Source organism: Gossypium raimondii, chromosome 9 (genome assembly GCF_025698545.1).
Source record: "Gossypium raimondii isolate GPD5lz chromosome 9, ASM2569854v1, whole genome shotgun sequence".
NCBI classification, from domain to species: domain Eukaryota; kingdom Viridiplantae; phylum Streptophyta; class Magnoliopsida; order Malvales; family Malvaceae; genus Gossypium; species Gossypium raimondii.
This window is the reverse complement of record NC_068573.1, coordinates 18,129,920-18,142,934: the sequence shown is the minus strand read 5'-3', so window position 1 is coordinate 18,142,934 and position 13,015 is coordinate 18,129,920. Positions and strand designations below refer to the sequence as shown.

The following is a 13,015-nucleotide window of genomic DNA, read 5'->3' as shown; positions in this document are numbered from 1 at the left end:
ACTCATATATCTTTTTACCATAAATTTTTCAGAATTTTTGGTTCAGCTAATTAGTACAGTTTATTACTTAAAGTCTCCCCTGTTTCACCACTCAGTTGTCCTGACCTCTTCCCACTAAAAATAAGCTTTCTCATAGTATGATTTTCATATGGTGTTCTCACTTATTTCTAAAGAAAATAGACTCAATAATAAATCTATACATATAAATTACAACTCATAACTATTTTTGTACAATTTTTAGTGATTTTCTAAACTCAGAAGAGGGGACTCTTAAAACAGTTCTGACTCTATCTCACCAAAATTCACATATCTCAAAATATAAAATTTATTTTGCTAAACCGTTATTTTTCCAAGACAATAGACTCAACAAGATTTCATTATATATATCATACACCCTGTAATTCATTTTATACTATCGTAAGTGATTTTTCAAAATCACATCACTCCTGCTCTTTGAAATCTGTTTCTTTGCAAATTATTACTCTTTCATGATTTCTATGCATAATTTATCACATAGACATGTATAACAACAAACACCTTCATACTTAGCCATTTTGGCAACCATTCATCATTAGATATTTACACATCATTCTTTAGCAAAATCATAATACAACATTCAAAATAAGTAAGTCCTTATATATGCCATAGTTCAAACATAGTTCATCATAAAATACCGAGTCGTTGTGGTTGATAGTGTGGAAGATCTTTGACGTCTTTAGGATCCTCGACTTTGATTAATAATGCTGTATAAAAAAATAAACAAAGTAAGCATAATTCTTAGTAAGTTTACAAGTAAATAAATAGCAACATTAAACAAAAATAATAATAACCAAGTAACATAATCTTTAATTTCCTCTTTACTGGATTTCTTACTCATTCACTTACTTGTTTACTTAGATAACTCATAATTATGACTTACTTTTCTCTTGCTAAAATGTTATTCTTAATGGGTAACGTAATATACTCTTAACTCTTATAACTCACTTGAACATGTCATTTATGCTTTTAACTGGACTTTCATGGACATAAGTTATTTACTAACCTGTTGAACCACATTGGAATAATAAGGATACTTATGTCTCTTTCTGATAATAACATGCCAAAGCCATGTCCCAGACATGGTCTTACATGGGATATATCATGTACTGCCAATGTCATATCCCAGATATGGCCTTACATGGGAGTTCTCATATCGGTGCCCATGCCATGTCCCAGACATGGTCTTACGGGGGACCTCTCATCTTGGTGCCAACGCCATGTCCCAGACATGGTCTTACATGGGACCTCTCGTCTCGGTGCCAATGCCATGTCCCAAACATGGTCTTACATGGGACCTCTCATGATCTCAAGGATGCCAATGCCATGTCCCAGACATGGTCTTACATGGGATCCCTTTACCCAAATGTCATGACATTTGTATCCGATACCTTCCTTATGCTTCAACGGGACTTTTTTAATATCAATTCTTTATCATCTCATACTTGAGTCAATATCAAATAAATTCATGAAATAATACATAATTGCTGGAAATTAGCAGCATTAATAATAATTATTAAAATATTGCATTTATTTACCGTAAACTTACCTCGGTAGCAAATATATCCTAACTTATCAATTTAGTCTTCAACTTTATTCTTTCCTCGATCTAACCTCGAATCTTATTCTTCTTAATTATGAGCTTGAAAAAGTGTGAAAACCCTAGCTATGGTGTCTTTCCAAATTCGGCAGCAAGCTATGGAAAAGATGATATTTTTGCCATCTTTTTCTCTTTTTATTCTTTTTATTATTCATTTACTAAAATACCCTTCATTAAAACTTTAGTTATTTTTATCTATGCATGCCTATTTTTTCCATGGAAATTTTATGGTCTAATTATTATTTAAGGACCTCTACTTTTATTATGCACTTCAAGTAAATCCTTTATCATCTAAAACTCATATTTACCCGCTTTTGCAATTAAGTCCAAATAGGCAATTTAGGCATGCAATCAATAAAATTTCTTATCAATACTCTAATACTTATATCTAATCACTCGATAAATCATAAAAATTAATAATAATTTTCTCTTTAAATCGAATTTGTGGTTACGAAACCACTATTCTGATAACCTTAAATTTGAGCCATTACAATAACCTTTCATCAACTTCAGTTAGCTATTCCAGTAGGGATAGAGGTAAATAGCATGCGAGTTTAAAAGCTCAAGCTACGTCTGTAACGAGTGTAGGCAGTGTTAAAGTCAATAAGCCCAATTTTCAATAGAGTGGACGCTGACACTTTGGCGAGTGCAGGATGAAAGATGGGCCATGTTTTAGGTGTGGTTCATATGAACATTTTATTCGAGATTTCCTAGAGATACCCGAAAAAGAAAAAGCTCAGACTGTTCGACTGAGTAACACAACTACGAGAGGGAGACGATTAAGGAACCCTGGAAATATTGGTAATAGCTTCAGTGGGACCAAAGACTCTATTGTAAGATCCGAGGCATGAGCACCGGCTAGAGCATATGCGATCTCTGCATGAGAGGAAGCTTCAGCACCAGATGTTATTACTGGTACATTTCCTATCTTTGATACTAATGTTACTTCTTTGATTGATCCGGGATCAACACATTCGTATGTATGCACGAATCTAGTGTCAAGTAAGAATTTACCTATTGAGTCCACTGAATTTGTGGTTAAAGTAACGAACCCCCTAGGTCTGTATGTGCTAGTTGATAAGGTTTGTAAGAACTTTCCTTTGATGATTCAGGGTTGTAACATTCCTACTGATTTGATGCTATTGCCATTTGATGAGTTTGACGTGATTTTGTGTATAGATTGGTTGACTCTGCATGATGCTATTGTGAATTGTAGGCTAAAGCTTATTGTGTTAAAGTGTCAGAATGATGAAAAGATTTAGATTGAGTCAGATAGACTGAATAGTATGCCTAATGTTATTTCAGCTATGTCAGCACAAAGATATGTTAGAAAAGGTTGTGATGCGTATCATGCATACATACTTGATTCTAGAGTTTTTGAATTGAAGCTAGAATCAGTTCCAGTGGTATGTAAGTATCAAGATGTGTGTCCAGAAGAATTACTCGGGTTACCACCGATCAGAGAGGTTGATTTTGCTATTGAGTTAGTACTGGGAACATCTCCAATGTCGAACCTCCTTATAGAATGACACCTATAGAGTTGAAAGAGTTGAAAGCGCAGCTGCAAGAGTTGACAGATAGGGGTTTTGCTCGATCCAGTTTCTCACCTTGGGGTGTACCAGTTCTATTTGTTAAGAAAAAAGGATGGATCTATACGATTATGTATTGACTATAGTCAGCTCAATAAAGTTTTGATCAAGAACAAGTATCCATTGTCGCGTATTGACGATCTGTTTGATCAGTTGAAGGGTACAATATTGTTCTCAAAGATTGATCTTCGTTCTGGTTATTATTAGTTGCAATTCAAAGACTTAAATGTCCCGAAAACTGCATTCAAGACCAAGTACGGACATTATGAATTTCTTGTGATGCCGTTTGGTTTAACTAATGCACATGCAGTATTTATGGATTTGATGAATAGAATTTTTAGACCTTATTTGGACCGTTTTGTTGTGGTATTCATTGATGGTATATTCATATAGTCATGAGATGAGTCAAAGCATACCAAGCACTTGAGAATTATTTTGCAAACCTTGTGTAAAAAGTAATTGTTCACTAAGTTAAGCAAATGTGAATTCTGGCTTCGAGAAGTTGGATTTCTAGGACATGTTGTATGAGCCGAGGGCATCAGAGTTGATCCGAGTAAATTTTTAGTTGTTGTTGATTAGATACCTCCTAGAAATGTGTCTAGGGTTAGAAGTTTTCTGGGATTAGCCGGATATTACAAAAGGTTTGTTAAGGGATTCTTGATGATTGCTACACCGTTGATGAGACTGCTGCAAAAAGATGTAAAATTTTGAGTGGTCTGAGAAATGTTAGCAAAGCTTCGATTAATTAAAAGTGTTGTTAGCCGAGGCACCAGTGTTAGTTCAACCTGAATCAGGTAAAGAGTTTGTGATTTATAGTGATACATCTTTAAATGGTTTAAGTTGTGTTCTGGTGCAGGAAGGCAAGGTGAGATCTTATGCTTCTAGATAGTTAAAACCGCACGAAAAGAATTATCCAACACATGATTTAGAGCTTGTGGCAATTGTTTTTTCTTTGAAGATTTGGCGACATTATTTGTACGGCAAAAAGTGCCATATCTTTATAGATTATAAAAGCTTGAAGTATTTGATGTCACAGAAAGATTTGAATCTTAGACAGCGCAGGTGGCTCGAGTTATTCAAAGACTATGATTTGATTATTTACTATCATGCTTAGAGTAGAAAGTCTTTGCTTGTTTTACGAGCGTTGAATATGCGATTGACGTTGTCTGATGATGGTTTAATCTTCGCTGAGTTGAAAGCTAGACCGATGTTTTTACAATAGATTTATGAAGCTTAGAAATGTGATGTCATATTATTAGCTAAAAGGCAATAGAGTGAGTCGACTCTTGATTCAGATTGGATCCAATGATTGTTTATACTTGAAAGGTAGAATTTGCGTTCCAATAACTTCATATCTCATTTAGAAAATTTTTCACAAAGCTCATAATAGTAGTATGTCTATTCATCCTAGTAGCAACAAAATGTACAGTGATTTGAAACAAATTTACTGGTGTCCAAGTTTGAAGCGAGAGATTTTTGAGTTCGTATCGAGATGTTTAGTGTGTCAGCAAGTTAAAGTTGAACATCAGGTACCTTCTGGACTAAAATAGCCAGTGATGATTCTGAAATGGAAATAGGATCGCGTCACAATGGATTTTGTATCGGGGTTACCCTTGTCCTCGAAGAAGAAAGATACAATTCGGGTTATTATTGATCATCTAACGAAGTCTGCACATTTTATCCCTGTACGTACAGGTTAGTGTCTTGAGAGACTAGCCAAAGTTTATGTTGATGTGATTGTTAGGCTGTATGGTGTACCAATTTCTATTATTTCTGATAGAGATCTGCAGTTTACGTCACGATTTTAGAGGAAGTTGCATGAGGCTCTAGGTACTTATTTGCATTTTAGTATCGTATTTCATCCCTAGACCGATGGTCAGTTTGAGTATGTGATTTAGATACTTGAAGACATACTTTGATGTTGTGTTTAGAGTTTGAAGGCAATTAGGAGAAATTTCAACCATTAGTTGAGTTCGCATATAATAACAGTTATCAATCGAGCATAAAGATGGCATCGTACGAAGCATTGTATGGTCATAAATGTCAAACTCAGTTGTATTTGACTAAGCTGAGTAAGAAAAAGATTCACGGGGTTGATTTGGTACGAGAAATAGAAGAAAAGGTAAAAGTAATTCGAGATAGTTTGAGAGCTGCTTCAAATCGACAGAAATCATATGCAAATTTGAAAAGAAAAGACATTGAGTTTCAAGTCAGCAATAAAGTGTTCTTGAAAGTGTTTCCTTGGAAGAAAGCTCTTCGATTCAATCGTAAAGGAAAGCTTAGTCCGTGTTTTATCGGGCCTTATGAGATTATTGAAAGAACCAGGCCAGTAGCTTACAGATTAGCTTTGTTGTCAGAGTTAGAAAAGATTCATAATGTGTTTCACGTATCTGTGTTACGGAGGTACCGATCAGACCCTTCGCATGTAATCTCACCTGTTGATGTCGAGATTCAGCCTAATATGTTGTACAGTGAAGAACCGATCAGAATTTTAGCTCAAGAGCTTAAAGAGTTGAGAATTAAAAGCGTAGCTTTAGTGAGAGTCCTTTGGCAACGACACGGTTTAGACGAGGCCACTTGGGAACTAGAGAAACTATGAAAGCTCAATACCCGAACCTCTTCTCTAGTAAGATTGTCAGGGACGAAAATTTCTTTGGGGAGGGAGAGTTGTAATAGCTCATTTTTGGTGAAATTAGAACAGTGGTTTTGGAACCACAAATCTGACGTGAAAATATTTATTTTATTATTATTTTAATGTTTACAGAATGATAGTAGTGTCGTATAAAAATTTCATTAAGAAATTTTATCGTTTGCATGCTTTATTTGGTAAAAATGACTAAATTACAAAAGGTGCAAAATTAGAGTTCTATAAGCTAAGCGTACTAAATGGCTATGAAATTAAATGATTAGGAGATTTATGTTGTAATTAAACCATTTATTTGTTGAGTAGACAACTATGGACATTAAATATGAAATTTCAAAGGTTAGGAATAAGATTAATTTGGTAATTTAATAAATAAAAGTTTGGTAAAATTAAAGAAAAAAAAGATATCATCTTTGTTATTGTCTTCCTCCACTGAATTTGAGAAGAAAGAAACTCCATAGGATCTTGTTAAGTTTGACTAGACACTCCTATTGCATGTAAGTGAATTTTAGTCTCATTTTTAATGATTTTTATGTTTTCAGGATCGTTGTAGCTTAATCTAGCTATTCCAGGTACTAATTTGTAAAATTGTTAAAAGGTTAGGGTTTTACCATGAGTGTGTGTATGTGATTCTTGATGGTTGATGGAAGAAAATGAATCCTTGTTGATAGATAAACAACTTTTGTAAAGTGATTTTTTGTTGAAAATATCAATTAGAGATTTAATTGAAAAATGTGTGATATTCATGGTGAAAATTGTGAAATAATGAATTTTATGAGCTACTATGGAACCATATTAAATTTGGCTAGCTTGGGTAGGGATGAAATTGCATGAATTTCAATTTACAAGTTTAAGGACTAAATTATAAAGAAATCAAAACAATGGGGGCAAAAGCATAAATTTGCAAAATATGATTTTTGAATTGAATTGAATAGAATGATTATTTAATAGAGTTAAATTTGATTATTTAGATCAATTTAAGCCTCATATGGATTTAGATCGAGGGAAATATAAAGTGTCGGACTAGTCGATCCTATTTCATCGTTTTGTGATCGAGGTAAGTTCGTATGTTTAAATAGCATTTTTAATGTATTTGATTTAAATGCTATTATATTGCTTATCATATCATGTCATAATGGAAAATCCAACGACGTTACTATGACTATCGAGTCCCGTTTGAACCTTAGAAATATTTAGGATACAAATGACATGTCATTAGGGTTACCATGTTCCAAGTGCTGGTCTTGAATGTCCTACCTGTGGCTGAGTTCCTACATGTGTTGCGGATACTTGACAGCTTGTGTAAGCAGCACCATGTAGCTATGTTCTGACCGATATCTTGTGTAAGCAGACCCATTTATGGCTCGAGAGAGCATTTATGTAATGGAAAATGAAATGATTGGTTTCGACCATATGTTAGCACACATTGTGTGAGATTCCCACGTATCCGGAATTATTCTAAGTGGTTCAACAGGCATGTAAAGGAAGCAATGGTAAGTGTTCCATTTAGCAATTTCATGAATTTATGGAAAGGTACGAATTTTTGTTGATCAAGGTGTGTATATAGTCATGTTTCTGAAAAATATGAACGCTTATATGCTATATTCATGAAAGCTATCTTACCAAGTGGTGATTTTTGCTAAGATATGTGATTAAGTACTAACTTGTGTTGTTAGTGATGTTTAGGCATTTTGACAAGTTTTTGTTGGATTGATTCATGTTTATTTTTAAGCTTATGCATTGAAATGGTAAGCATTGTTCATGATTTACGAACTTACTAAGTCTTATATGCTTACGTTTTGTTTTTTCTCTATTTTTATAGATTATCGGAAGCTCAACCAATTTGGAAGCTCATCGGAGGTCTACCATACTATCAGGTGACTATATCGATAGATTTTGATGTTTTCAGTCATGGTTATAATGGCATGTATAGGTGAATTGTGTTTGATGAGATGGTCATTATGTTTGGCTTGTAAATGTGTTATTTTGGTTGATGATCTTTTGGCATTTTAATGCTTTAATGGTTGGTGTTAATATGGTCAAGTGAAATTCTGTTTTGAATGACTAATTTGGTATGTTTTGATGTAGTTTGGCATATGGTCATTCGTGCTATGGCTTGGTAAGTAAATAGATTCTAGATGTATGGTTGATGAATGGCTAATTTATGCTTATGTTTAAGTTAAATTGATGCTATGTGATTGAGATGTCTTTTGGCTTATTGGTTGTTTGGATAGATATCATATTGAACTAGCTTTATTATGCATGTTTTAGGTATATTTTGTATCTTGAAATTATGTGCAATTGGCTTGTAGGTGTGAGCATGGTTTGGGTGAAAGAAATGGCTTGAAAATGGCCTATTTCTTGTCCACACGACCATACGACACAGCCGTGTGCCCCCTGTAGGTTTCAAATGGTTGGAAGCCAGGCAGTTACATGGCCTAGCACAGGGCCAGGCATATGGGCGTGTGGCTTGGCCATGTGACCCAAGTCAAAGAGTTACACAGGAACAGACACGGTGGTGTGTCCCTACTTTGAATGTCCACACGGCTTGAGACACACGACTGTGTGACCCCTTTAGTGTGAAAAATTCTATCTTTTTCCATGAAATTCTAAATGTTTTCGATTTAGTCCCAAATAAACTCTAAAGTGTTTTGAAGGACTCGAGGGTTCGAATAAGGGACGTTATGCATGAGTTTGATTGAATTATGTCATGATTTATGAAATGTTGAAATTGAATGTTATAAGTTATGATTTTGCGGTAATGCTCTGTAATCTTATTTCGGCAATAGATACGGGTTAGGGGTGTTACAGTGCATCATAAGATTGTGGAAGTTGCCTGGAAAACCAATATCAACTAATGTATCATCAACAAATTCCCCTATCAGATGCTTTTTCCATATCAATTTTCGTAGCCATCCACCCTTTCTTTCAACCTTTCGATGCATAGAGTGGATGACTTCTTAAGAAAAAATAATATTATTGTTATACTTCTACAAAGGATGAAATTGAATTGATTTAAAAGAACACATTTATGAATCAATTTCCTCAACCTGTTCATAATAACTTTTGAAACAATTTTGTAAAGAACCATGCAAAGGCCTTAGCATATTACGAAGACTCTTAAGCACAGTAGATAGACAAATAGGCCAATGATCAGAACCTATATGTTGAAGATGCACTACAAAGGAATTAGGAAACAACTCCATCCAATCTTCATTACAAATGAATTGATCCAAACGTTGGAAGAGCAAACCCTGATTCCAAGTGAACGATGACCATTTATAACCCAAATCAATCATTGCATGCTCAAAAATAAAATCCTAAAAAAACAAATCAATACCCAAACGCATCCTTGCTCCTCCTTTGCTCGCGTGAAACAATCGTATTAAAATCTCCCTCAAGGAGCCATGAAATATCTCTTGGGGTCACAATGATGCAAGATGGTTCCATAATAACTTACGCTTAGAAGTATTCGGACTAGCATAAATAGCTATAAAAATGATACTTTATTTTTTACCTTGTCTGAAACAATGACAATGAACGACGTGATTCGATACTCAACAATATCAATCATCAAATTCTCCTTCTAAAAGACCCAAAAACCATAAGAAAATCCCTTTTCTTGCACTTTGAAAGAACAATCAAACCTTCTTCTCCTTATAACCTCATCCACTTTTTTCCCACTTATTCTCATCTCCAATAAAACGAAAATATCTGATTTGTGATACCTCAACATATTATATAAGATAGCACTAAATTTAAAGCTCGTAGCTCCTTGACAATCCCAACAAATGATTTTAATATCCATAAACAGGGATTTATTATAACACAAAAGCAAAGAACCTTTACTGTCCCAAAGTCAACCCGCCAGACGCTAGAGTAATCACTTTGCTTGTCGTAGCAGACTCTCCAACTGAACTCCCCTCTACAGGACCCATTCCCCCGTTTACAATCCCCAATGAAGTCACTTCTATATCAGCCACATAACCATACCCTGCACTAATATCCTTACTCCACTTATCAAGTTCTTTCGATAGTGATTCAATCCATTCCACTAAAACTGGTTTAGTAGGTTGTTTTTGCTCTAGTCTTTTGTGAACTCTATGCCCTTTCTTGGTAATATCCTTTATGGTTAGAACCTTGTTTTTATGCGTTGAAATACCTTTCTCTATGCCCGATTAATGAACGCCATGCACAACCTCAAAATCTACACTGCTTTCCTCAGCCCTGACAACATTATTATGTGTATTGGGGAGTGTCGTTGTTTTTTCAAAAAATTATGTAGCTTTATGAACAAACCCCACCATTTTATTAATACTAGGCCCACCTCTTGGTTTCTTCAAGACTCCACTAGTTCCAGCTAACCCTTTCCCACACTCCTATTTAACTCCTGAACAACAACCACTTTTTTCTTTTTATTCAAACATTTATTTCTCACTACTGTTACCTCTTTTCTTTGAATTTTAACTCCTCCAGCAACCTTCTTTCCATATCCACTTCCATTAATAGTTATTATTTTCTCCTTATTATTGTCACTCGCATCCTCTAAATCCACCAGGATATCAAATCTAGTGTTTTCCGGTAACTCACTCACCCGTAGCAATCTTATTATTATTGTTTGTTGTCGTTTGTCTGGTCGTTCGCCATTATTGGCTTAGTTCTTATTTCCAAGGACCAAAATAATTTCTCCCTTTGCAATCTTCTTGACAGTGGGTAGAGATGGTCAAAATTTGCTTACAACAAACTGATATGACTTAACCTCTTTCACCTTCAACGGACACCGCTCTTGAATATGACCATAAAACCCACATTTTCAGCAGATCAAGGGAATTCCCTGATGCTCAACACAATAAGGAATACCATTAATACTAATAAAGTATTGCAAGGTGTTCTTTAGGTCCAACACCAGTGTAAACCTAACAAACTTCCCTCGTCTTCCTTGTAATAGCCCGTTTTCAGTGAAATCAGAATAGTGGTATCGGGACCACAAATCTGAAGTCAAAAAATTTATTATTATTTTATTATCAACAGCATGATAGAAATACCATATAAAAATTTTGTTACGAAATTTTATCGTTTACATGTTCAATTTAATAAAAAGGACTAAATCGTGTAATGTGCAAAAGTTGAGTTCTAATAGCTAAAGGTATTAAATAGCTATAGAACTTTGAAGTGGAGGTCCTTATATGGTAATTAGACCATAATATTGATAGTGGATTATAATGGCTTGGCATTTTGTTTAATTTTTAAAGTATTAAAAGGTTAAATATGTAAATTAGTAAATAAAATGTTAATTAAAATAAAACCAAATTATAATCATCTGCCATTATCAAATTGCAACCGAAATTCACAAGAGGAGAAGCCATTTTTGGAGACCTAGGTTCAGCAAGCCTATTTCCCTCAATTAGGTATGCATTTTTGTCCTGTTTTTGATTATTTCTATGTTTCGGGATCGTTGTAGCTTAATCTAGCTAGCCCAGGGACTAATTTGTGAAACTGTTAAACTGTTAGGGCTTTACCATTTATGAACATGCTTGAGTTTTAAAGTTCGATGATATAAAATGAATTGTTGTTGTTAGATAAATAACTTTTGTAAAGGGAATTTTAGTAAAATTGTCAAATAGGGACTGAATTGAAAAATAGGAAATATTAGCTGGTGAAATTTTGAAATAATTGAAGTATAGTGCATGCTAAGGACCTATTTGATATTCAGGCATGGTGGGTTATGGTGAAATTGTTTAAATTTTCATTTTTATGAACTAGGGACTAAATTACAAAAAAAAAGTAAAGGCAAAATGGTAATTTTCAAAAAATGTGTGTTGGACTAAATTGAATGTGAAATATATTTAAATGGATTAAATTTATTCATATCGGTCCAGTCAGACCTCGTACGGAGTTAGACCGAGACAAAGAGTAAATCTCAAATTAATCATCTTCGTATCTACGTATACTCGTCGAGGTAAGTTTGTGTAATTAAATTGTGTAATTATATGCTTTAATTGAATTATATGTATGTGATTTGCATTATTGTCATATATGAATACCGATCGCATATCCGACGACGTATGACAATTACCGAGTCTTGTTTAAACCTTAAGAATTCGTAGGATACAAATGACATGTCATTAGGGTTACCGATTCTCATCTCGAGAGAGCTTACTGATATTTAGCTCGTATGAGCTTACTGATATTCAGCTCGTATGAGCTTACTATTTACAGCTCGTAAGAGTATACGGATTCAGAACTCGTATGAGCATACATGTACAGGAATTGACAGATTACAATTCAATACACCTTGTGTGTGCTACCCGAGTATCCAATGATATTATTCTAAATGGTTCAACGGGCACAGTTTTGTTACGAGATTATATGAGTTCGATACGAACTACTACAGGTATTTACATGAAATACATGGAAATGATGTTACATGATACATTGATATATAAAATGGATGATACATGTATAGGCAACTTGAATAATTATTGAGTTCATCCATGTGTATTGGCTATTATATGTGTTTCATATGACTAACATGTTTGTGAATATGTGCTAAGGCATTTGGCCAAATTGAGTTGGAATATGCTATGCTTACTTACCCAAATTGTGATTAAATGATAAGTTAAATTCTATGTTATACAAACTTAATAAGCTTAAATGCTTACTTTGTGTTATTTTTTTGTGTTTTATAGTGATTCAAAAGCTCGTTTGGGTTGGAAACTTGTCGGAGCTGTATCACACTATCCATCGGCTCTTTTGGTACTTTTAGTTGGTTACATTTTGGTTATAATGGCATGTATAGGTTATTTTGGTTAATGATAGCCTATTTGTTTTGTTATGTTTATGGCCATATGACTTGGCTTGGGATTTGGTATTTTATTGATGAAATGGTATATTTTGATATGTATATAAGTTGTCTTATATGGTTGAGGTATGGCTTGATATGGTAGAATAATGGAAGATAAAAAGGTAGTTGAATATGCATTTTGTGTAAGCCTCGACTGGTTGTGAATTGGTACTTGTTTGAACGACTTATTTGGTGTGTTTAGTGCACAAGTTACATGTGAATTTTAGGACCATTTGGAGCTAGTTTTTGTATGTCATATATGGTATCTTTTGGTATCTTTTTAGAGGGTAAATCAAGTGGCA

At 34.2% G+C, this 13,015-nt stretch overlaps 1 protein-coding gene across 1 annotated transcript; it reads left to right on the top strand.

Annotated features, from left to right (window-relative positions):
• The first annotated feature begins 5,233 nt into the window (after positions 1 to 5,233).
• On the top strand, positions 5,234 to 5,824 carry LOC105797508 (uncharacterized). The gene has a single exon (XM_012627468.1). It carries the CDS (start codon positions 5,234 to 5,236, stop codon positions 5,822 to 5,824), a length of 591 nt encoding a protein of 196 aa, XP_012482922.1.
• Positions 5,825 to 13,015: the final 7,191 nt, after the last annotated feature.